At 54.8% G+C, this 24839-nt stretch overlaps 2 protein-coding genes across 9 annotated transcripts in view; both read left to right on the plus strand.

Moving 5' to 3' along the window:
* Nucleotides 1–17072, plus strand: part of SSH2 (slingshot protein phosphatase 2) — an 89827-nt gene extending 72755 nt beyond the window's left edge. For all 3 annotated transcript variants that reach the window (XM_079325385.1, XM_079325387.1, XM_079325386.1), the window contains 7 exons: nt 225–318; nt 427–555; nt 2602–2648; nt 4005–4151; nt 4736–4936; nt 8984–9827; nt 11092–17072. In XM_079325385.1, coding sequence (XP_079181511.1) covers nt 225–318; nt 427–555; nt 2602–2648; nt 4005–4151; nt 4736–4936; nt 8984–9827; nt 11092–12981 — 3352 coding nt within the window. In that variant the 3' untranslated portion in view covers nt 12982–17072. The remainder of the gene's footprint in view (nt 1–224; nt 319–426; nt 556–2601; nt 2649–4004; nt 4152–4735; nt 4937–8983; nt 9828–11091) is intronic.
* Nucleotides 17073–18588: 1516 nt separating this feature from the next.
* Nucleotides 18589–24821, plus strand: CORO6 (coronin 6). 6 transcript variants are annotated; one of them, XM_079325418.1, is made up of 12 exons: nt 18589–18806; nt 20582–20905; nt 21519–21641; nt 22069–22198; nt 22280–22461; nt 22590–22709; nt 22921–23040; nt 23426–23530; nt 23618–23763; nt 23842–23899; nt 23981–24211; nt 24310–24821. In XM_079325418.1, exons 2-12 carry the CDS (start codon nt 20708–20710, stop codon nt 24427–24429), a joined length of 1533 nt encoding a protein of 510 aa, XP_079181544.1. In that variant the 5' UTR covers nt 18589–18806; nt 20582–20707; the 3' UTR covers nt 24430–24821. The 6 variants fall into 6 exon arrangements, with proteins under 6 accessions (XP_079181544.1, XP_079181543.1, XP_079181546.1 ...); XM_079325417.1 differs by having other exon boundaries at nt 18590–18806; nt 24307–24821; XM_079325420.1 differs by having other exon boundaries at nt 18590–18806; nt 20611–20905; nt 24307–24821.
* The last annotated feature ends 18 nt before the right edge of the window (nt 24822–24839 follow it).

Raw genomic sequence — 24839 nt, forward strand, 5'->3', positions numbered from 1 at the left:
TGAATGACTACAATGGATTAGGAGCATTCAGTTGGTGGCTTTTATATACGACTGTGAATCTAAACTGGGCTTTACTGTCACCTGAATTCCCTCCAGCTGAGGACATGCCTGAGGGAAGTAGTGTGAGTTTGAGACTACAGAGTGTCCAGTCTATACCTATTTTAAAAGTGTCATGAATCCTGTTTGTTTTCCCTCCCAGTGACTCTGTTGCTTTCTTCTGACAGCCCAACTGAGCGGGAACGCACAGAACGGCTGATTAAGACGAAATTAAGGGAGATCATGATGCAGAAAGATTTGGAGAACATCACCTCAAAAGAGGTGAGTGTTGAGGTTGCAGGAAATGCTGTTGTACAAACTAAAGAGCTCTGAGGAAAGGCCAGAACAAAAGCTTCACGTGACTTCCTTGTGTCCCTCCTACCCATTCAGATACGCACGGAGCTGGAGATGCAGATGGTGTGCAACCTACGGGAGTTCAAAGAATTCATTGACAATGAAATGATAGTGATCCTTGGGCAGATGGACAGCCCCACACAGATATTTGATCATGTCTTTTTGGTGAGTCTAACAGTGAATGCAAAAGTAGACACTCCTAACACTTTTTACTATGAGTTGTTTGACACAGGTGCCCCTGGAGGAAGTTAAAGGAATTCTGAAGGAGAGGTTGGTTGATCCTGAGGTCACATGCTCTTCAGCAAGACAGTAATGAACAAGAGCAACCTGGCTTTTTGGCTGTACTAAACTTTGCTATGTAGCACCAAGCTCTAGATCCTGTACTTACAGGATGGAAGGGACAAGGTCTTAATTCTAAGAGATTTTCAGAGCTGTTTCTATTGATATAAGACACACTTTATGGCTTTAACTGTCCAAGATACTCATATGCCAAGTTCTTATGTTTGGGAAAGACATAACTACAGCAAAGAGGGAGGGGAGCTGTGTGACATCCAGGTGGAATGATGCTCTTGTACCATGGAAAGCTCTGAGTTTGTGTGATCCAGGAGGAACAGAGTAACATAACAAAGAATCCTGCAGATAAGTCACTTAAGGAAACATAAACATTTTGCTGTTTAATGTTTTGCTTGCTTAGTTGCTGCTGGGGCCTGTCTAATTACTGCAGCTCCTGGTGAGTCAGCGCTCTGCTGGATTTCCCAGCCCCGGAGCCACGGACACAGGTTTGGTCGGGCTGTCTGGCCTGTGAGGTTGGCTCAACTTTAAACAAAGCCATTCCTCTTGGACCAGCTGGTCTTTCCAAATGGAGAGGGCCTCTCCCAGTCTTCAGCTCAGAAGGGATGGTCTCTGTTAATGTGAGCACTCCCAGGATATCACGTTAGGGTAGAACCAGGAAACTTGAAAGTACCTACGATGTAATGGATTTTTTTTTTTTTTGCAGACTATGTGTTATAAGGAGAGGGACCTGTTACAGGCTTATGGTGCTGGCCAAAAGCTGTTACAGGGTTTGGAGTCTTGGCTCTGACAGCATTTAATGGGGAGAAAACCTTTCAAACAAGGCTTGAAGGCAGCACCAAGAAGAGCTGTGGTTAATGTGTGGAATAAAAGTGTTTGCAGAGCAGCTGCTGTGGTGAGGAGCAGTGCTGCTGGGGCTGGGCACCAGCTTCACCCAGGAGCATGTGTGCTGCAAGGCAGGGTTGTGTTATGAGGGCTCAGGAAGGCAAGGAGCTGTTTCCTTCCAGGTGGAGGCAAGAACTTTGTGGGATCCCATTTAAGGAGTGCTGAAAGAACTAAGCAGGAAATAAGAGAACTGATGATGTTGGTAATTGTGGATCAAAGGACAGGAAAAAAGGCTTTCACCCCTGCAGCATTGTTCTTCCTACCTGTAGAAACTAATGGTTCCCAGGCCTGAATTAAATTGTTCTTCCTTGACTGAAGGAGACCACATTAAACTGAGTAAATATTATAATCTTCATCTGGATCATCTTTCCATTTGGGAGCCATTTTAGGGCAGGGAAGCAGAGAGCTTGTGCACCTTAAATTCTGAAGGAAGCATGAGTGGTTTTGTCCTCAGTCAAGTTTGTGTTTGAGCAAGAAGCAGGCAGCATGGAGGCCCTGTGTGTGCTGCAGAGGAGAGGGTTCCCTAGCCAGAGTCAGTTAAATGTCTTCCTTTCTCTGCTCACACAGGCTTTGAACATTCAGAGAAAAGGTGTAACCCAAGTGAGTTTAGGTGTTGCTGCCTTTGATGTTCAAGATGGGTGTTTTGTGCATGGAGAGCACCTGGATGGTTTTTAAATGCAGGCAGTTTCTGCTCTGTGGGGCAGAACTGGCACCAGCCTCTAGGGAAAGGGTGGAGTGGTCCTGTCTTGCTGAGGTTGATTTGTCAGCAGTTTGCAGGAAGTGCCAGCACAGTGCTGGGCTCTTGCTGGCAGAGCTGCTTCTTCTTTCAGAAGGGATCTGGTAAATGGGGTGAGAAAGTGCTGAGCATCAGTCCTGGTTACCACTTGTGTACCCCTGTGCTCAAAGGACCCCCAGCTCTCCTGCCCTTGTCTGGTCAGCTTCCTCTGGTTCACTGGTGACCCCCCCTTCCTCCACCAGTTGCCTGGCCATGCCTTCCTTTTGCCTGATGTGTCCCTTTGCATGTTTTCCCTGCAGGGCTCAGAATGGAATGCCTCCAATTTGGAAGATTTGCAGAACAGAGGGTGAGTAGCTTCAGGCCATCAGCTGAAAAGCAAGAGCCTGGCCTTAACACTTTTCTATGCAACAAACTCTATTCCATACCTGCTGTGTAACCTGAGTCAGTCTTAAGGGTTTGCAGATCCATACAAGCTCTTGCTTCCTCCAAACTCCTTGTCCCACAAACAGGCACCCTAAAGTAAAAGAGTCTTACTTCTGACCTTGACTAACGTTCCCAAGGAGAACAAAGGAAGGCAGCAAGCTCATAGCTATAAGTAGTAAAAAGCTGCAATTACTGAACTGCATGCTGCATAGTTGGCTCTGTGCCCTCAGCCCCAGCCCATGGTTCTGGACTGATTACAGAGGCACTTTGGCCCTCCAGGCTGTGGCAGGAAGGAAAATGTGGAGAAGAGCATTTGTTCCTCTGAGTGGGGGCCCAGTAGGAAGTAAAGTCTTGTAGCTTTCAGGCTGAGCTGGTTCCTCTGTTTCCTGCCATTTCTGCTTTTCAAGTTTGGATTGTCCTTTCTCTAGACCATGGTTATAAGCACCAAGATTGTGCAATTAAATAATTATTCATGGGTTTGGCTTATTTGTGCCAAATCATTGGAAAAAACTTAGCACGCTGCTGAACTGATAGTGTAATTCTGTACCTCAGAAATTCAGCCTGGAAGAATTGACTCTTCTTGGTGAGCTCAGGGTCTGCTGTGGTTTCCTTGAGTCTGACAGGTCCTACTTGATTGCCAGTGATCTCATACCTGCTTGGGAAAAGGGATGTCACTCTCTTGCAGTGCCCTTGTTCTGCCTGATATCCCAGCACAAGTGCATTTCATAAGCATCTTACGAGTAAGGGCTAAAAATACTGAGTGCTGTGTACATAAATACCACATGCTTTCTCTTGCAGTTCCCTTTCCAGAAAATTTAGGGATAAGAAATAAATCCTCCCCAGTGGCTCATTGTCTGTTGCATCTCTCTGTAGTTATTTGATGTGTTTGTTTAGCTCTGGTGTTACTGGGAGGCTTCGTCTTCCGTCTTCCTGTGGTTTTGATGCAGTAGAGATTCACAAAGGGGCTTGGAGAAGGTGTTCAGACACTAATTGCAGGAGCCCCTGTGGCACAAGTGTTGCTGACATGTAGAACAGAGGTGGTGGGCAGTGAGACCTGACATCGTGCAGAGGAAGTTTCTATCTGTGGATCTCTTATCAGGCTCTGAAGTGCCCAGCAAAACCTATTGTCTGTGTTAGCTGCTGCTTCCTTACATTAATTCCTGATTTCCCTGGTTTTGTTCAAGAGTGCACTTCCAAATGCCCTTGGCAAGGCAATGCCAGGCTGCAGTGTAGCAGTGCATCTCTCTGAACTGGCTGTGTTTCTGCTGTTCCCATGCAGAGTACGGTACATTTTGAATGTGACTCGAGAAATAGATAATTTCTTCCCTGGGCTCTTTGAATACCACAATATCCGGGTTTATGATGAAGAAGCTACAGATCTTCTGGCTTACTGGAATGATACCTACAAATTCATCTCCAAGGCAAAGTAAGTATGTTCAGAAAACATAACATACACATTTAGAAGATATATACTAAGCATTTTGTTTTCCTGCTGATTCTCTTAACTGCTTTTCCTCCTTTCCTACCTAACATCACAGCATTTTCATTTTGTGATTTGCAATAGAATCTCTGTGCTAGAGGCTGCCCTGAACTGTCCCATATCTCTCTGGGATGTGTTTCTGAATTGTGACACCACGTTTGTGGTACAAGCTCTCTTTTCACTTGGAGTACAGCTTGATGCCAGTGGGCCATTCAGGCTGAGCTCAAGGATGCCACACCAGCCTTCAAAGTTTTCCTGTATCTCTGTGTTTTTCCACTTTGCAATAATAGCTTCAGAAGAGCTGTTGTAACAAAATCTCTTAGGAATATTAATAAGATCTTATTCTTCAGTTTCTTTGTGTGTCTTGCTCCAGTTTGTAAATTGGATTATCAGATCACATCCCAGACTCCAGCTGTGGCCACAGTGTTGAAAACATGTTTGCTAATGCACCGGTAAAGAAATTGCTGTTTTCTTAAGCTTGTCAGATGTTTCTGTTTCATGATCCTCTTTTGTTCTTTCTCTCACTTCAGGAAAAATGGTTCAAAGTGCCTGGTGCACTGCAAGATGGGAGTGAGTCGCTCAGCATCCACAGTGATTGCCTATGCCATGAAGGAATATGGCTGGAACCTGGACAGGGCTTACGACTACGTGAAGGAGCGGCGCACTGTCACCAAGCCCAACCCCAGCTTCATGAGGCAGCTGGAGGAGTACCAAGGGATCCTGCTGGCCAGGTGAGTGGAGGGGATGGTCCTGATTATCCTTATGGAGGCCTAACTTCAGTGGTTGGCTCCATTCTTTTAGTCAGAGCTTGTGTCAGTGTGTTGTGCAAGCTCGGGATCTTAGGAGAGGTTCTGTCAGCTGAGGCTGGGAAAAGGGGTGTAACAAGGAGGTTGTTTGACTTCTAGGATGTTTGGATTTTGGAAAGCAGCATCCCATGAAGTGTTATCTGAGTGCAGCATTCAGAGCTGTGCAGGCTCCAGCAGAGATAAATGATGTCCCTGTTGCTTGTAACATCACTTGGCAGGGAACTCGCTTTGTCTCCTCGCAGTTCCCTGTTGAACATGCCCCTCCTCAGCAGCTGGTCTGGTTTTATTTAGATCTCTTTGGTAAGTGTTGGTGTGAGGGGAGGGGACAGGATGTTCTGTGCATTGCAACAGTGGTGTTTATTCCTGCCTGGAGTCCTGAGGCTGGTCTGGAGCTGGGCCTGGGTATGGGCAAATGTGTTGTAATCCCAAGCCTATCACCTGACTAGCAAAAAGACATAAATATTGCATGTTTCTAGGCTGTGTTAAGCAATGTCTTCACGTGATCAGCAGGAAAGAGGTAGTGATACTCTTGTTTTGCCAGATTATGGTATTTTGCTTGGGATCCTGGTGTGCTTTGCCTGGTAACAGATCTGCAGCAGAGTTACCCAATCTGAACCTCCTGCTGCAGGAAGTGGCTCTTAGCAGGTTTGGACCAAAGTAAATAGTAAATTTCAAAGCTTTTTGGTGCCATTGGGAGATGCTTGCTTATCATATAAATCATTTATATTGGAAAACAGCTTTAAAGTCGAGTCTAGCCATTGTTTTATGTGCTGTTAATTACAGCAGCTTGGTCACTCATGTGCTGTCTTTAGGGCACATTTCTTGCCTCTGTCCCCTGCTTGATATTGTCCCTTCATGTCTGTTCTGTCCATTTGCAAAGTCCTCCATTCCCTTTCTTTGTAATTGTAACTTTTTCTTCCTCCTTTGCCCTCCACCTGTTCCCAGCAGCCTGACTGTGTTTGTTACTGGGCCAGGGCTGGATTCCCTTAACTCCCAGTTTTTACACCAAATCCTTGGTGTGGGCACTGGACTGTGCTTCCTCTTTCCCTTTCTGCACAGGTAAACAACCTCAGGGCTCCTCCCAACTTATTCCTCTTCATCCTCCACCTCTTTCCATGCCTGCCTTCTTCTCTCCTGCTCTCCAAACTCTGCCTGCCATAGTGACCCTCTTTCTTTCTAAAAAGCAGCCAAGTAGTATCCAATCTCCAGACAGATCACATGGAATAGACAATTTTAAAAAGTAGTGCCCTGCTGGACTCAAACCCTTTGAGAGAGACACCACACCTGCCTTGGGTGCCTCATGTGACACCAAACATGCTGCTGGCACCAGTTAGTAAAGGTCAGTGCTTAACTCTGGGCCAGAGATGACCTGACCAGTGTGGTGTACATTGAACAGACTGGGAAATTGCATTTCATTGCTCTAGATTGGATGGAGAAAAATAAGCTTTTTGGGTGTGAAAAACACACCAACAGGTTGGTGAACACCTGTGAGGAACTCTGGTGTGGGAACAGCTGGTATCTCACATCTTCAAGCCCTGAGCCTGGCAGTTGGTTTGGGTAATCTGCCAATCTGGTAGCTGGTGACATGCCTGCAAAGCCACCCTGTACAAACATTTTGGTTAAGGATTATTTTCCCCTGTCTTTCAGTAATTTATTTTTTGGAGGTGTATCTTTCCTGCTGCCACCATTTATAGCATGTGGCTTCCCTTCCACTGAAGCCCTGCTCCTGACCTACTCTGCAAGTCCCTGTACAATGGCACAAACAGGATTACTTGTGAGGCTTTAAAAAATGCAGGAGCAGTGTGTTACATCTGTGTAGGATGAAAAAGCCTGCAGTAAATGAAGCTTCACTGAAGCTAGGAATGGCCTCTGCATGCTGCACAAACTGTCCCTCTTTATCCACTTCCTCTCTCAGCTCAACGCTGCTTTTCTTCCTCTTTCTTTGTGATATTTAGCTTTGCCCTCTGGGTGCCTTGTTTATTGCTGCAGTATTCCAGGACAGGTAAAAAACCCAAAAATAAACAAACAAAAAACAACAGATTGACACTCATGTGACTGCTCCAGTTTCAGGGGGAAGGTATGTGAGGGCAGCCATGTGCTTGCACTATCCAGTTACAGTTTTGTGCTGGGGTTATAGCAACTGGGATATGTTTTCCAGCTGTAAAATGAAAACCCCCTGCCTGCTTTTAGTCACAACAAGTGTGTTTTGCTCTTTGGGACTGTCATACTTCCTGGGGTTAGTTTAACTGTCCTCTCCCTCTGTTGATAAACACAGCAAGGCTGAGCCAGGCCTGTTTCTGTTATTGGGTATAGATAAGTTACAGGAAACCAGTGTTTGGGATCTCCTGTACCTTGTGCAGCTTGTGAATCAACAGCCCATGCCTGGAGAGCTGGTAGAAGGTGTGGGGGCTCCTGCTGCAGAGCTGGTGTGGGTACAAGCACCAGCTTGCACCAGGACTGTTGCCCAGGGAGGTCAGGGGTGGCTGTGGGCTCTGGGAAGGGAAGTGAGCTGCTCCCTGACCCTGCACCTCATGCAGATTTTCAGACCAGGGAGGTGTCAGATTGGAAGACAGCACAGCACACCTCTGCCAGTGGTGCTTGGCATCTCATTTGGTCCTCAGATCTGTGCCAGTTGCTCCCACAGGAGGGTAATTTTCATTTTCAAAATCATATGTGCAGCAGAGAGCTGGATTTGAGCACTGAAGTGCCCTCAGAAAACACCAGCAGCTCCTCAGGCTGTATGAGCAGAGATGTCAGACAATGTTCCATGCAGAGCCCAAGCAAGAACCTGCCTCAGGGACAAGGCTGTTTCTGCTGCCAGTGTCAAACTGCTCCAAAACCCACTGGAGACAGAGCAAATGCACCCCAGGACAGTGTCATTGCCCTCTGATCTTGACCCTCCTCTCCTGTGTAAGGACCTGATTCTGCCCTGTGTCACACGAGAAGGTTGTCACTGATTATAGGGTTGGAAAACTAAATCTGCAATGGATTATTTTCCTTAGCTGTTGGGCACCCACAACTGAACTGGCACATGGTAATTAGCTCAGTACCATCTGTTAATTAACTTACCATGGCCACTGGATGTGTCTGGGAGCACCTGCTTGTGCTAGCAAGGGACTGGAGGGGTTTTGCAAGATCTCCTGCAGCTCCAAGGAGGTTTCTGTGGTTTCTGTGTTCCTCCTAGGGGCAATGGGTGGAAACACATCCCTGTGGCCGTGGCCACTCTGCAAACCCTGGCAGCCTGGGCTAGCTCTGGCATTTCATGGCAAGAAGTTGCCTGCAGTGCTCTCTGTAAGCCCAGGTGCATGGCTTGGAGTTTTTGGCAGGTGGAGATGAGGAAGGTGATGCAATGCCACTGGCAGTTACTTGGCTTTTTGATGGCTCAGACTTTCCTAAAGGGGCTTTCCAGGAGCTGGAGGAGTTCTGAGCTTCCTTCCTGTGGAAGGTGGGTGGTAATTTGGGCTGTGTGTTTACTGTTGAGGATGTCTTGTGTGTTTTTGCACACACCCGCCTCTACTCATCCCACCCTATCCCTTGGTTACAAGAGCCAGTTATTGAAGCTATTCAGAGAGGGAACCATGAGGGAAATTGGACTTTATTCAATGTCCAGGACAAGGGCTTCTCTCTCTTCTGGTCACTGCTTACCTGCTAGCAAATGGAAAAGTGCTGGCTGACAAAGGACCAAATTCTTGTATTTGTTGAGTGGACGGATCCAACAGGATCTGCTGAGGATTAGGGAGGGGTGTGTGGAGCAGAATAGTGCCATGGAATTTAGCTCCTGGAAAGTGGCTCATTATGGATCAACTTCTCCAGCAGCATGTCTTGCCTGTTCAGGTGAAGCCACAGTTGTGGTCAGTGACTCCAGCATCTGGTACAGTTTTTATTCTGGTTTGTGTCCTCCTGCAGCAAGGTGGATCTGGCTGTGCTATGTAGAAATCCCTCACTATTTTCCTTTGCTCTCCTTCCTCACAGCAAACAGCGGCACAACAAACTGTGGCGCTCACACTCGGACAGCGACCTCTCGGATCACCACGAGCCCATCTGCAAGGCTGGGCTGGAGCTGAACAAAAAAGAGATCACCACCTCAGCTGACCAGATCTCAGAGGCCAAGACCAATGACAACCAGCAGCCCATGTCTCCCATCTACTCAGCTGAGCTGGACAGGGAGCAGCAGCTCCCAGAGGAGACAAACATGATTGAGGACGTGTGTGTGAAGGAGAGAAGGATCCACTTAGAGTTTACTTGCAGAGACTTCCACGCTGAGCAGATGGAGGACAAGCTGAACCTGAACAATATCAATGGCTGTACAGCAGGGTGTTGTGTAGACTCTGTCCCCCCTGACAACTGCCATGCTTCTGAGGCCTTAATGCAGCTCCAGCACCCCTTGGAAATAACAGAGTTTCCTGATCTGACAGTGGACGATCTAGAAAAAGATGCCCTTAAGCCTGATATGAACGTGCACTTGGTTCCCATGGAAGAATTCACTTCATGCTTAAAAGACTTCTCCCAATCCCCAAACCAAAATTCTCCAGGTCTCCAACAAAACCCTCAGCCCGAAGTGACAGACCTCAGCACAGACAGGATTGATTTCTTCAGTGCTTTGGAGAAATTTGTGGAGCTCTCCCAGGAGAGCCGCTCTCGCACCTGTTCCCATTCCAGGCCAGAGGAGCAAGGGACTGGGAGGAATGGGGTCTCCAGGGTGCCCATGCTGGAAGTGCCACCTGCTGCAGATGGAGGTGCAGATGCTAGAAGGAACAGCCCTGGAAACTCCCCTCAGGCATCAGATGACTCTTCCACAGATGAAGAGCAACAAAAGGTTAAAATTACTTGCTCAGGTTTTTTAGGAACTGCTGCTCAACCCTGTTTTCTGCTGTGGGGTGGCTGTGGATGGGATTTTCTAGGCCTGCTTTCACTGTACACAGTGTTTGGAGAGGGATTGCTAGATGCTTCTTCCCTTCCTTCACTTTTAGATACTTGCCCTTTTCTGCACTTTTTCCTTAAACATCAGTTTGCTGGCATTGGCAGGGCCACGAGCCGACCTTGACCTGACCTGCTGTGCTGTTCTCATGAGAAACTTATTTTTGCATTTTGCATCAGGAGAGCAGAAAGGTGGGACTTGACCCATTAATGTAGCCAGACCCTGAGCCCAGCCAGCATCCCAGATCTGCACAGATATTTATCTGACTTGAGAAATCCACCAAAGATAAAACCAGCTCTTTTTCCTGGCTGGGAAGCACCAGCATTGGGGTAGTAAATCAAGGCAGGTGTAGAGCTTCCACTGCTGGAGGAAGAAATTAACCTGTCCAGGTCTGGAGTGATGGGATTGGGCACGTCATGGCTCACTTCTCCTGGGTAGAGAGATGGTCCTGACAAAATTTAGTAACCTCTAAATTTAGGTACCTTTTTCTCATAATTGCTTTTCAGCCTCCAGGACTCTCACAGGGATTGATGATGTCCGGGGCCATCATTTTCTGGGAGCTTCTCTTATTTAAATTCCATCCTGCATTGCTTGAATCTTTTCCATCTCCATGTGAGGCAATAAGGCTCTTCCAAATATAATAGACCAATGCTCTCTCCTGTGATTTGGCAGAGAGTTGTCTGTGGGGATTGGGAGCCTCCCTGGCCATTTTCCTCTGGGAAACTATAACATTTCAATGTTTGGTCATTCTTTTTGCTGTACTTCTGTCTGTTCCATACATGAGCAGAATTTGTCATGTTTTCAGTTCAAAATACTTCTAGCAGTATTAAGATTCTTTTTTGTTTGTTGGACTTTTCTTCATTTAGAAAAACAAAAGAAGCTACCTTTTCCTTGTAGTTTGTAGCAATTAAGGTTCTTAGATCTCAGTCTAAGTGAAAATCCAGCCTGGAGTATATTAAATTCAGTCCCAGAGACAATAAAAAAAATCTACATTCGTGATCACTGCTCTGGTGATCTCTCTCCACACACTTGACACATGCTTTTTTCTTCTTTTGGGGATGTGCACCTCTGTTTTGTCTGTATTTTCTCTAACCTGCTGCTGTTTGCTCTGTGTTGGCACAGCTCATGCACTTTGTAATTCTGCTGTTTGTGTGTGTTGCAGGAGGTCCCTGAGCTGCCTGGTGCAGGTCATCTCACGAGATCCCACTCGGAAAATGCCATTTCTGTGAAGGAAATTATCACAGAGATCGAGTCAATCAACCAGGGAGCAGGACCTGCCCAGCAGAAAGAGAATTCAGCCAACCTCAGCCAGACACCAAAGAGGAACACAGTGCACGACCTGCCAGTGGAGATGATTTGGGCATCAGAAAAGTTGGAACACCAGGAAAAGGAGAAGGACACTCTTCCACCTGAGCAGGAAGAAGCCCCATCTCTGCAGCCATCTGCTGGTAAATCAGATGTGGAGGAAAGCAGCTCTGGTGGGGAGCAGCAGGAGCCTCACAAGCCTGAGCCCAAGTGGTGCCCCGGCTCCGTGCGGCGAGCCACGCTGGAGTTGGAGGAGCGCTTGAGGCAGGAGCAGGAGCAGCAGCACACGGCCCCAGCCTGCACTTTACCCACCCGCAAGAACTCCAGGAACGACTCCCCTGCTGCCGAGCCCCTGCCCCGGGCCAAGAGCGAGGAGCCGCCCCTGGAGCCGGCCCCGGAGAGGGACAAGGCTCAGGCTCCAGGCGCTGAGGAGCCGCTGCTGCCTGCCGGGGCAGAGCAGCCTGTGGGCAGACACCTGCCTGCCCCTGCCCAGCAGCCCCCAGAGCCCAGCCCAGGGCAGGAGGGAGTGGCACAAGAGCACAGGACAGTGGTCTCGTTTGATGGGACGGAGGAGCCATCCCTGCCCTCCCTCCTCCCAAAGAGAATCGAAATCATCGAGTACACCCTGACGGTCAAGCCCGCAGAGCAGCGCCCCGACACAAGCTGTGAGCAGGGCGGGCTGGCCACGGCCACCCCGTCTTTAGATGAAAACTTGAACCCCTCGATGCGCTTGGAGAAGGTTCCAGCGGATCCCCCGCCGCCGGAGCACGCGGTACGCAAGCAAGCTGCCCTCACCGTGGGCAGCCCCAGCGAGGAAGGCAGCGGGATATCTGCTCACCTCCCTTCTGCTTCTCCCTCTGCCCAGCTGACCTGTGCACCTCCTTACCCCTGTGGCATTCACCTGGAAGGTGTCACCGAGCAGAGCACGGCTACAGACGACGAGCCGCTCACGCCCTGTGGCACCCAGGGAGACGCGACTCTCCCGTTCAGGGACGGTCCCAAACCTCTCTGTGGGGGCACTGCTGGCATCTCCAGGCAGCTGAGCAGGGAGGACTTCACCAAGCATTGTGCTGAGAACATGGACCTTCTGGACATCTCGTTGCTGTGTTGCAGCCTCCCTCACAGCTCCAGCAGCCTCAGCGTGGAGGAGTGCTCCAGCAGCCCCGGGCCGGTCAAGCAGCAGGCCAGGGAAATAGAGGCTCGGATCCGGCACGCGGGGCTCACCAGACCCTCCCACATGAAGCGCTCGGCATCCCTGGCCAAACTGGACTGCCTGGACCTCTCCAAGGAGGACTTACACCACAGGGACTCGGCCTCTTCCAACCCCGTGCTTCTCACCTGCGTTTCCCTCGGTGGAGGCTCTTGTGGGGGCAGGTTGGAGAGGGGCTCGGAGAGCACGTGTGGGAAGCATCTCCTCTCCTCCCCAGAGCCCACCAAGCATTTTGTGGAGCAGCTCAGAACAGCCGAGTGCATTGCCCAGAGCAAGCCAGTGGAGAGGCCGCTGGCTCAGTACGCCAAAGAGTGCAGCTCCAGCCAGCAGAGTTTGTGTTCCAGCACGGATCCGACGTGGACTAGCTCCAGGGAGGGCCCTCCACTGCTCCAGGTGCAGGTCCTGGACTCCTTGTCTCCATCCCAAGCTCTGGCTGTCGCCCCACGGCAGCAGCACGGGAGAACTCACCCTCTGAGGAGGCTCAAAAAGACCAATGACAAAAAGCGGACAACCAATCCCCTCTACAACACGATGTGATCCTGGGCCCTTGGCTGTGATTTCTTACCCAGAACCTGTGGTGTTGCTTTCACACAAGGGGGCAGGTGTAATATAAGGAACATGCACTTTATTGGTTAATTTTATATATATTGTCATTTTACTGTTCCTGGCGCATGTAGGTGTGGGTTGGTTCTTCTGTGTGTGACTCTGACTGCAGGACTGTTTGGATTTTTTTAAGTTTAACTCAGATAACCTCAAATGTTCTTTTGTTGTTGTTGTTAGTTTGTTTTAAAAGAACACCTTTATCACCAGAAAATTGATGTTGGCTTGCTTTGGCAAGATGGAGTTTTGCTTACAACCAGATCCTAACTTGAATTTTCCCCATGCCTTGAAAGGATGCTGGGCAGTTGGTGGGGTGAGAGCCCCTGTAAATGTGAAGGTTGTGCCAAGGTCCCTTTGTTTGGCCTTTCTTTTATTCTGCAAACTGGAACTCCACCATGCTGGCAGATCCCTCACAAAGCTGCTTCAGGACAAATGCCCTGGGCTCATTTCAGCTGGTGCTTCCCCCTAAGGAGCACACAGGGCTCAGTCTTCCCAGTGGATGAGCTCTGATAACCCTGGGCAGCACCAAGACCAGCACTCCCATCTGCCATGGGGCACACAGAGCTCTCTGCTCTGTGCTGAGGTGGGGCAGAGCTCCTCCAGGAGCTGCCACATTCACCTCTACCCTCAAAGCCAGTGTTCTTTTAAAACAAACACCTCATTAGGGTTTTAACCCTCCCATTACTTGAATACTGCTGTGGGCCTTCCAAGTTCATGGCCATATCATCTGTTCTCTGCCCTCCTCCTACTGCCTGCCCTCTGCCCCAAAGCTGTCCTTGTGCTGCCTGAGTTTCCCTCTCCCCTCTGCCATGCTCACGGGTGTTTCTGGTGGTTCCCAAAACTTGAGCTGTTTTTGTTACATGACATACTGCCCTAAATGCAAAGCTTTGTCCTCTCTGCTGTCACTTCTGATCTAGACCCAGAGGGAAAATCTTTTCTGGAATTTTTTTCTTTTTGTTTTGGTTTTTTTTTTTTTCTTAAATTGTATATATGATATTTATATGAATTTTTGGGGGGTCTTTTCTATGTTTTTTTTTTTTAAAGAAAAAAAAGAAGGGCAAGACTGCATTCTGTAAACTGGAAAACAAACCCACCTGACTCAAACTCAGTGCTGTTCTTTGTGATCTGCACGGACCTGGGAGTGGATTTGACATTATGAGCTGTCTTCCCTTTCCAAAAGTGAGCCTTGATGCCAAATGTGTCCCTTCTCCTCCAGTCCTGTGTGAACCCCCATTGTCCCACTGTGGGAGGGGCACTGTGTGTCTGCCCATCTCCTTCCTGCTTGGAGCTGGGTTCCAGGAGTGCCAGGTGGATGTGGAAAAGCCTTTGGCTGCTCCAAGCCATTCTGCAGGTTCTTGCTTCCCTGGAGAAACTCTGTGTGAAGGCTCTGCTCCAAATTTCAGCAAATTATTCTGTGGTTTCTGAGCAGTTTGGCTAAATCAAAGCTCCTCATTTCTAGCTGTGTGCATCAGCAAGTTGTCCCTGTGCTGTAGGAGCAGAGGGAAAGGCCAAGGGGAGCTCTGGGTCCTGTCCACAATCCCGTGGCAGGTCCTGTCTGAGCTGGTGCTTGGCTGGGGCCCAGACCTGCCCTCTGGGGAGGAGCAAAGCAAAGAGAATATGCAGAGTGGCTCAGGCTGCTGAAGCCCGTCATGGAGAGGACATGGTGTGGGAGGAGCAGCAGCCAAGCACATGCCTAGAAAGCAGCCCTGAAGCTGCAGAGCCTTGCAGGCTCAGATGGGACAAGCTGCTCTTGAGCTGGAGGGGAGTGTGCAGCACTGGAGTGCTCTGCAGTATTGGAAGCAGCATGTGCCTGTCCTGGGGAAGGGCTGTGGGGTATCCTCAGCCCACAGCTGACTGGCAAGGTAATGCCACCTTGCTGCCCTCCTGTGCTGCCTTGCAGCCTGTGGGTCTGTCTGTGCTCCAGCAGCCACCAGCAGTGTCCCTCCCTTTCCTGAGCTCTGGCAGGAGGTTGTTACCCATGCTGGAGCACAGCCCTGTCCTGGCTCAAACAGCACGTCATCCCAGGCCATTTCAGTCACTAGAAGTCACCCAAGCCCCTGGCCCAGGAGGCCAGATACTTCTTTGGGACACTGAAAGACATGTGGCTTCTCCTAGCCCGCTCCAGCTGGCTCCGGAGCAGGGCAGGCACTGAAAGGCCAAGTGGCTCATGTCATCAGGAGAAGGACAGGTTCAGTCCTTGCCTCCCCCACAAACTTCATCAGGCCCCACTGCCCACGGTTCTGACCCCAAGGACATGCCTGCCTGCCCCTCCATGGGGAGGGACTGCTTGTCACCAGCCTGCCTTGCACTGGAGGGTGCATGCTTGGCTGGTAGCATGTCCTGGTGACAAGGATCTGCTGGGGAGGGAAAAGCCCTGTGTAGACTTTTTTTCCCTTGAGAAGGCAGGAGGAGGAGGAAAAGGATCAGGTTTCTTAGCCCAGCTTGATCTCAGGAGAAATGACCTCTGGGAAGGGTCTTTGTTGCAGACCAGAAATGCTGCTTCCTTCCAATACTCAGCTGCTCTCCAGGTGCTTCAGCTGGGGAGAGCAGCAGAGGGGCAGAGGCCCCTGCAGGGAGGTGCTTTGCTGTCCCCTTGTCCTTGGCTCTGGCCCAGCACAACTGGTTTTTCTCTGAGAAGGCTGTGGGCAGGCAGAGGGAGTCAGGAAAGGTGGTTCTCTTGCAGAGTGATGAAGGCCTTGAAGGTCTGGAGGCTCTAAGCAGGATGGCAGCAAGGGGAAGGGTGTGGACCTCCTTTTCCAGTGTCTGGGCAATGAAGCCACCAACCCCTGGCATCAGAGGTCTCTGCTGGGGCCAGTTGTCCTTTCTCCATGCTGGTGGCTCGTGGGTGAGTTCCTGCAGCCACCCCATGAGAGCTTCTTGTGACCCGCTGAGCACCACGGGGAGCAGCAGCAGCACCTCCGGGCGCTCAGCCGCTGACAAGCCTCGCGGGTAGAGGGGGTTTGGAAGAAACGCGTTGTTTTAAGGGCATTTTTGTACAAAGCAACTGTTCTTTGGTCTCTGGCGAAGCCTCTCGGAGGACGCTTTATTGTTTACATTGACTCCTGTACAATATCCCAGCCATCGCTGCCCCGTCCCGGCCGTACTGTAACGTGTGAGCCTTGCACAAACGGACTGCGTGCGTCAAACTGGTTCTACACTGCGTTCTGTTGCACTCGGTGGTGTGTGTGTGGGTGTGTGTGAGTGTGTGTGTCCGGTCTGCTTGAGGAGTTGTGATCTGTACAAATCTCTCCCCTCTCGGCCCTTTCCTGGGGGCACGGTCCCAGCGGGTGGCAGGAGGTGACGACGCTTCTCTGGGTCACTTGGATGTTTGAACGGAGCAGGGATTAGCTCCGAGTCCCTCTGCCAGCAAAGGGCTGGTGCAAGGGATCCCGCCCCACCTCCGGCTGCTCCGGGGACCTCCTGGGAGGAGCGAGCTGGGGATCGGTGGCCGAAGGGTCGCTGCAGCTGCCGGGGGCTCCGGGAGCCTGGCAGCTCTGTGGCAGGAGGAAGCCATACCCACCGCAGGGCCCTGCTCCCCGCACGGCACGTCCTGCCTTAATCCGGGCCTGGCTCCGCACAAACCCCAGCCTGCTCCCCAGGGGAGGGGCCCCCAGCCCCTGGTGTGGGGCAGAGCAGGTGCTGGCCTGGCACGGGAGGCTCCGGGCTGGGGCAGGGCTCGGTGCCCTGGTGCTGCTGCCAGAGGTGCTAACAGCCCGCCCGCGCTGCAGACATCTCTGTTGGCACGAGAGACGGTGCCAGTGCCTTTTGATTTCCTTGACGGAGATGTGGCGCCCGTGCTCTGGTTTGTAGGGATTGTCCAGGGCCGAGCAGCTGGCGGTGGGGTTGCGAATCAGGGAGGAGAGCGCTTCTGTCTGCCCCTCCTGGATCTTCCTTGGTGGCTGGGATTGTCCCCTTTCCCCCTAAAGACTTTATGACCGATGTGCTCAGCTGTTTTTAAATGTGAACTTGTGCACTGATGTGCAGATTCAATGTTCTTGTTACCGAATGAATAAAAGTTTTATTTTGAAGATGACAAAGGTGTGTGGCTTCCTGTTTGGGATCAGGGCAGGGGGTGAGGGCGTGCTCTGTGCTGTTCTCAGAACATGGGGTGGCAGCGAGCATCTGGAAAGCCAGAGCAGAGCTGTTTGCTCTGGTGGGTGGCCCCATCCTGTCCCAAGTGATGGAGCAGTGCTTCGAAGCAAGAGGTACTTCCAGATGACACTGCAGTTGCAGGGAAGATTGCAGTGGGCTTGTGTTTAAAATGTCAGGATGCTGCAGGTGCCCTCCTTGCACTGCTGCAGATACAGGAGCTGTGAGGAGGGTCCTGGATTTAAGTTCCAAGGGGGATGTGAGGTTTTAGCTGGACACTGGAGAACCTGTCCCAGGTTTTGTTTTTGTTCCATTGTGGCAAGAAAGACAGTGCAAGGGTCTCTATGGCCTTGCTGTGGGCAAGGGACTTGATGAGAAAGCCAAAATTCCCTGGGCTCAGTCTCACCATCAATGGAGCTTCCCATCAGGTCAGAACTGAGCGGGCACCAGGCTGTGGGGCCAGGGCAGCACGGCTGTCCCTGCAGGACTGTCACTGTGAGTCTGGCAGTGCCTCTGGGGTGCCCCATCCTGTCCTGCTCCCCGCAGCAACAGCTGGGAAAGGCTTCCCAGGGCCTTTTCTTCACTTGCTGGGGATGTGCCTTGGAGTTAAGGACACAGGACATGGTACTTGCTCCATCCCCAAACACGGAGTGAGCCAGGGCCGTGGTGGGACAGGGCGAGCAAGGGGTGCCTCTGCAGCCCCCTCCCTCCCTGCCACCCCTATGGCTGGGCAAACAAGGATGTCACCTCTTCCCTGGCTTTTTGCCAGCTGCCCCCTCCTGCCTGCTCAGCCAATGCTCATCCAGCTCCACACGGTGCCCTTGTAGGGTCCAGGGCTTTGCTGCCTTTCCAGGAACCACTGCTCCCCTCCCTCTGGTCCCTGAGCCCTACAATCCCTTAATCCCCTTGGACCAGGGGCATCCCTGCAGGGCTGGGCTTCACTGAATCCCAAATCTGGTTTCTGGATGTGCCTGTAACCATCCTGCGAGGCTGGGGCTGAGGTGGGCTTGCAGACCCCTTTTTCCTGGGGGGAGTGGGAACCCCGTGGGATGCTGTGAGTGTCGGGAGCCTCAGGGGCAGCCCATGGCCATGGTCCCTGTGGGACTGGGCTGGCCCCGAGCTGGGGGGGACCCACCGCAGGGTCACAGCCCTGTGCAGAAGTGACCCCCGGGGTGATGCCCCGCCCCTTGATTCCTCCCAATACTTCAGAAAGGCTCAGGGGGCTTTTCCTGCCCCCATCTCCCATCCCGAGCGGCTCCAAGCCCCGCGCCGAGGGGCTGCGGGCACCCTTGGGATCCCCCCGCTTTTGGGTGGGAGCGGCGGGGCGGCCGTGCCGGGGCTGCCCCCGACCCCGCGGGCAGAGCGGGGGGCCGGGCAGGGTGCGGGGGCAGGCGGGGCCGGGCCGGGCCCCCCCTCCCCTCCCGCCGGTGCCCGCCGCGGGGGGGCTGTGCCGGCCCCGCTGGGCTCGGCTCAGCTGTTCTCTGCGGCAGCGGCACCGCGCGGGGCCGAGCCGAGCCCAGCCGAGCCGAGCCCAGCGGGGCCGGGCGGAGCGGAGCCCAGCGGGGCCGGGCCGGGCCGGGCCGGGCCGGGGGGAGCGGAACCGGCCGGAGCGGGCGGAGCGGAGCCGAGCGGGCGCAGCGCGGAGCCGGGCGCGGAGCAGCCGCCGAGCGCAGGTGGGAGCCGGGCGCGGGGCGGGGGCGGCGGGAGCGCGGTGCGGAGGGACGGGGGGACGCGGGGAGCGGGGCTGAGCCCCCCGGGCCCCGGCCCCTCGCCGCCCGCCGGCGGAGATGGCTATATTTGGACAGTGACCTCTGGTCGTTCCCGAGCAGTCGCTGCGGATTCAATTGTGGCAACGTAATGGCACGGCCGGGGAGCGGGGTTGTCCTGCCTGTATCCTGCCTGCACCCTGCCCGTATCCTCCCTGCACCCCACCTCTCTTTGCCAGCACCCCATCCGACCCCGCTTGCGCCCTGCCTGCACCCCACCCAGCTCTCCTGCCCGCACCCCACACCTACACCCTATTCAGCCCTGCCTGCACCTTGCCAGCGCCCCACCTGCTCCTACCAGCCCCTGCTGCACCCTACACGTTGCCTGCACCCTGCTCAACTCTGCCTGCAGCGCATCTGCCCCCACCTGCACCGCACCCCCTGCCCGGCCAGGCCGTCCCTTCCCTCTCTGCCTGCTGACACCCCGGGCTCTGCTCCCACCGACAGTGGTTGAGGTGCTGGGAGAGCGTCCCCCCGGAGCCGACTCGCTCCTCCTCGGGGCTGGGGACCCTGCTCGACACCGGAGGTGACACCAGCACTGCCGTTGTGCAGCCCCGCTTGGTTCCCCGGGCTCTGCGCCCCTTAGCACCCAGCTCCAACCCGTTCAGCCCAGCCAGAGATGATGCTGAAGTGCCGTGAGGACTCCGGGGACATTCAGGGACTGGGCAGATGTGGTTTGGCAGGGCACTGCATGTGCCCTACACAAAATCCACCGGCTGGGACATGGAGGAGCAGATCTGCTCCTGCCTCTACCCACACCGGCTCTGTGTGCTGGGGACAGGGGTGCCTGGCATTGGTTTGGTGGCTGGATGTGGCTCTTTGACAATGGCTGTGTACCCTGAAGAGCACGGGGGATTTCCCAGGGTTGCCAGTGGCTCATCGGTGCTGCAGAGCCCCAAGGGTTTTGTGGTCCTGTGTGTCTCAGTCTCCCCCTGGGGCAGGTCCCAGGAGCAGCGCAGGCTGTAGGGGGAGATGGGTGACTGTGGGCATCGTGCCCAGCTGTGCCTGAGGGCTGGAGACCCCACTGGGGCCGCGGCGGGGCTCCTTCACACCCCAGTGTGCCCAAGGGGCTGTGTGTCTGTGCCAGGACCAGCCCTTACCCAGGTGGGGGTGCAGAGTGGGGATTGGTGCCACGGGACAGGGATCCATGGAGGGAAGTGTGAGCCACCAACAGGCAGCTCTGGAGGCACAGCCCTCCTCCCGGGTACTGGGTCAAGCCAGGCAACTCAGACCACTGATGAAGGATGGAATGCAAGGGGACAAGCTGTGACCTGGTGCACAGCACTTTTATGTCCACCCCAAAGTCCTCTGTGCCCTGCTACTCTGCTGCAGCAGCTCATCTGCCAACCCCAGTGTCAGCCACAGGGCATAGCACAGAGTGGGGTGCAGCACAGGCACAGGGCATGGCAGAGATGTAGGGTACAGCCCAGCTATAGGGTATGGCACAGATATAGGGTACAGCACAGGGCATGGCACAACTTTGGGACATGGCACAGCCATTGGGCATAGCACAGCTGTGTGTTATGACATGGCCAGTCCCTGCCCCGTGTGAAGTGGCACTGGTGACAGTCTCCAGCACCTGCAGCACCCCCACATCCCTGCACAAGGGCTGCCTTGCTCTCTGTTGTGGGGTCAGGGTCACATCAGGCACCATCTCACATCCTCATCCCTCGCCACCTCAGTGTTCCCAGGCTTCCAGCTGTGCCCAGAGTAGGAGGAGTCTCTCGAGCAGGAGGCCTGAGGGCAGCAGAGCCCCTCCAGGCTGTGCCAGGGTGGGGAGGAGGTGGCCTGACCCTGTTTCCCCAGCCATGAGCCGCCGCGTGGTGCGCCAAAGCAAGTTCCGGCACGTGTTCGGGCAGCCGGTGAAGGCAGACCAGATGTACGAGGACATCCGCGTGTCCAAGGTGACATGTGACAGCTCCTTCTGCGCCGTCAACCCCAAGTTTGTGGCCATCATTGTGGAGTCTGGTGGTGGTGGGGCCTTCATTGTCCTGCCCCTTGCCAAGGTGAGTGGGTGGTGCTGGGGTTTGGTCACACCGCTGAGACGTGCTGGGGGGAACATGTTGATGGGTTTTGCTTTTGGGGAGCTGCTGTGGCTGTAGAGCCCCCCAGCTTTGCTTCAACACCCCCTCCTCATGTGGGGTCTCAGGGCAGGAACAACCTGGGTGATCCTCAGCACCTGCCAAGGGTGACATCCCTGGGGCAGCCCAGGTGATCTGGGAAACCCCCACCTGCCTTCTCCCCACCCCAGTTCCCTGGGGCACAGCACGCCCAGGGAGCAGCATCCAGTGGAGTGGGGATCTGCCCTGCCAACCCCGGCAGAGAGACTGGGAGAGGGTGCCCAACCCCTCCTTGCCATCAGAGCAGACACAAAACAGCCTCTCATGGCTCACATCATTCCCCTCTGTGTCCCTATGATGCCTTGTGCCAGCTGAACCCCATTTGCCCCCATGTGCCTCAGTTTCCCCTTTCAAAGCAGGTGCAAACCTCTGGCCACCTCCAGCAATCCCCTGCACGTCCCCATTTGTGCCACAACCTCACGTGGTGGCCAGGCTGGGTTTGGGGGTTACCTGGCAGGGTCTCTCCTGGGGGACTCACCCCAGCCCTTCCCCGTTGCAGACAGGACGGGTGGACAAGAACCACCCGCTGGTCACGGGACACACGGCGCCCGTGCTGGACATCGACTGGTGTCCCCACAATGACAACGTCATCGCCAGCGCCTCCGAGGACACCACTGTCATGGTGAGGGGCTGGGCCCTGCAGGGGAGGGGGGTGGCGGGTGCTGGGGCAGCGATGCAGAGCATCCCCCCCTCCTTGCTGCCTGTGAAGTGTCACTGGCCTATTTTTAGCCCCGGTGCCATGCGTTCGTGCTGGCGGCGGCTGCTCTCTCCATGATGCAGCAGTTTGTGCTAAATATACCCTCCCTGGCGACTCAGCATGCAGGAAAAGCTGGGGGAAAGCTGCACCCCAGCCGTGCCCCCCTCCCTGTGCCCACCAGCACCCCAGTGCTGGGGATGCACCCCAGGATGGAGGCGCTTCTGGTGTCCCCTTGTCACCCTCCCCGCAGGCTGAGCCAGGATTAATGAGAGGTTAATTGGCTCCGAGGCCTCATCCGCTTAGTGCTCACACACGGGGTGATCCCCAACGCCCCGCTCTCCATCCCCCCCAGGTGTGGCAGATCCCCGACTATGTCCCCGTGCGCAACATCACAGAGCCCGTGGTGACACTGGAGGGACACTCCAAGCGGGTGAGCATCATCTCCTGGCACCCCACGGCCCGCAACGTCCTGCTCAGCGCAGGTAAGGGGGTCCCGGGTCACCCTCCCCGGGGTCACAGGAGATCCATGGGGTGACAGCACCTGCCCCCTTGGTGCCCTGCAGGCTGTGACAACCTGGTGATCCTCTGGAATGTGGGGACTGGGGAGATGTTGCTGGCTCTGGATGACATGCACACCGACCTCATCTACAACGTGGGCTGGAACCGCAACGGCAGCCTGCTGGTCACCACCTGCAAGGACAAGAAGGTCCGTGTCATCGACCCCCGCAAGCAGCAGGTCATAGCGGTGAGTGTCCCTGCTGTGTCCCTGCTGTGTCCCCCCATCCCACCGCGGGGTCCCCCCAGCGCCTGCCTGACCCTACTAACCCCGCACCGCGCGTCTCTGTTTGATTTAACCCGCTAACGCCGGTGCAGGAGAAAACCAAACCGCACGACGGCACCCGCCCCATCCGCGCCATCTTCGTGGCCGATGGCAAGATCTTCACCACGGGCTTCAGCAGGATGAGCGAGCGGCAGCTGGGGCTCTGGGACCTGGTACGAGGCAGCGGCTCCAGCCTGGCCAGCGCCAATCCACAGATCTCAGCCCAGCTGGGAACGCTCTGGGTGCCGGGGATATTCTCTGGCAACGCGCGCGCTCGGGGAGCATCGTGGAATAGGACTCAACGCTGCTTTGGGGGACACACCCGGACCCCCTCCACTTTCCCCCCTTCCCATGCCCCGTGCTGACTGTCTCCCCTCCCCCCAGGAGAGGTTTGCCCCCCACGAAGGGCTGAGGCCCGTGCGGGCCATCTTCACACGGGAAGGACACATCTTTACCACGGGCTTTACCAGAATGAGCCAGCGGGAGCTGGGCTTGTGGGACCCGGTAACGAGGCCGCATGGAGTGCTGCCCTGGGAACTTGGCCCTCCCAGACCCCCTGCCAACCCCCCTGCCCCAGGATGGGCTGTCTGCTGCATCCCCCTCCCAAAAGATGCCAAGTTCCCAAGTGTGCCGTGCTGTGCTGGGCTGGGGAGGGGGTTGGGAGGCAGGGAGTGATGGGGAAGGGGGGTACAGCCAGGCTGGCAGTACCCAGCTCTGCAGGTAAACAGGAATGGGGTGGGGGTCTGGGTGGGGGCATGCCAGGCTGTTGTGTACCCTGGAGGGGACAAGCCCTGTCCCCCAGTGTGCTGTGGCTAATGTGTGTGACTAACCAGGGAGGGGGTTTTGGGATCACTGCTCACACCCCTCCACCACTGCTCCGGCCCCACAGAATAACTTTGAGGAGCCCATTGCCCTGCAAGAGATGGACACGAGCAATGGGGTCCTGCTGCCATTCTACGATGCCGATTCCAGCATTGTCTACCTCTGTGGGAAGGTAACCCCCCCTCCACTGGGTGCACCCCACATGCCACCCTGTCCCCAAGGGTGCCAGCTCTCCTGACACCTGTCCCCACCCCTGCAGGGTGACAGCAGCATCCGGTACTTTGAGATCACGGATGAGGCGCCCTACGTGCACTATCTGAACACCTACAGCAGCAAGGAGCCCCAGCGGGGCATGGGCTTCATGCCCAAGCGTGGGCTGGATGTCAGCAAGTGTGAGATTGCCAGGTGAGAGCCAAGGGGGCTGTGGGGAGCCAGAGGGGCCAGGGGGGTCGGCTGGGCCCTGACTGCCAGTGCCCCATGCAGGTTTTTCAAGCTGCACGAGCGCAAGTGCGAGCCCATTGTCATGACAGTGCCACGCAAGGTGAGCCTGGAGGGTCCCAGGGGAGATGGGGGCCTGGGGGGGACACTCCACACCTCACCATGGTCCCTCTCCCCCCTGCAGTCAGACCTCTTCCAGGATGACCTTTACCCCGACACGCCAGGCCCCGAGCCGGCCCTGGAGGCTGACGAGTGGCTGTCAGGGAAGGACGCAGACCCCATCCTCATCTCGCTGCGGGATGGGTACGTCCCCATCAAGAACCGCGAGCTGAAGGTGGTCAAGAAGAACATCCTGGACAGCAAACCTCCGCCAGGCCCCCGACGCAGCCACTCCACCTGCGACTCCGACTTCTCTGTGAGTGTCTGGGGATGGGGACGTGGCAGCAGGGCTGGGGTGGGGTGAGAGGGGCCAGATTCCTCGGTGACCCTGTGTGTCCCCCCTCCCTGCAGCAGCCAGCCTTGGAGGAGGTGCTGGAGGAGATCCGTGCCCTGAAGGAGACGGTGCAAGCGCAGGAGAAGCGCATCTGCGACCTGGAGAACAAACTCTGCCAGTTCACCAACGGCACGGACTAGCGCGGTGGCCACGGCCACGACCACGGGCAGGGCCAGGACTGCCCCGGCCTCCCGGGGATTAAAGCCGAGTCCCCAGCTTGGGCAGGAGCCCGGAGCCGTGTTCTTTCCCCAGGAGCCGAGGGGGCAGGGAGTCACCGGCATCAGTCGCATCCTGCTCCTGCTTCAGTGCCCGCAGGCTGGGGCTGCCAAGCATCCCTCCTCGGGACCTGCACGCTGGGCACCAGCAGCCTCCCAGCACACGGAGCTGCCGCCCCCCCGGCCAGGATGTGCTTGTGTACGGTGCTACACCCCCACCCATCACCCCCTCACCGCTCCTGCCCCCTCGGCCCCTCGGTGGGTGCTCCCGACCGGCTCTTTGCTCCTGGACCCCTTTAATAAAGGGCTCAGCCACCCTTGGCTGTGTGGCAGGT

This window comes from Erithacus rubecula (assembly GCF_903797595.1).
Source record: "Erithacus rubecula genome assembly, chromosome: 22".
NCBI classification, from domain to species: domain Eukaryota; kingdom Metazoa; phylum Chordata; class Aves; order Passeriformes; family Muscicapidae; genus Erithacus; species Erithacus rubecula.

Bases quoted from the DNA above. Each gene is read 5' to 3' on its own strand.
- CORO6 (XM_079325417.1), top strand. From the start codon at position 20,708: ATGAGCCGCCGCGTGGTGCGCCAAAGCAAGTTCCGGCACGTGTTCGGG. The intron at 21,642-22,068 runs GTGAGGGGCTGG...CATCCCCCCCAG, and splicing joins CCGAGGACACCACTGTCATG to GTGTGGCAGATCCCCGACTA. The intron at 24,212-24,306 runs GTGAGTGTCTGG...CCCTCCCTGCAG, and splicing joins CCTGCGACTCCGACTTCTCT to CAGCCAGCCTTGGAGGAGGT.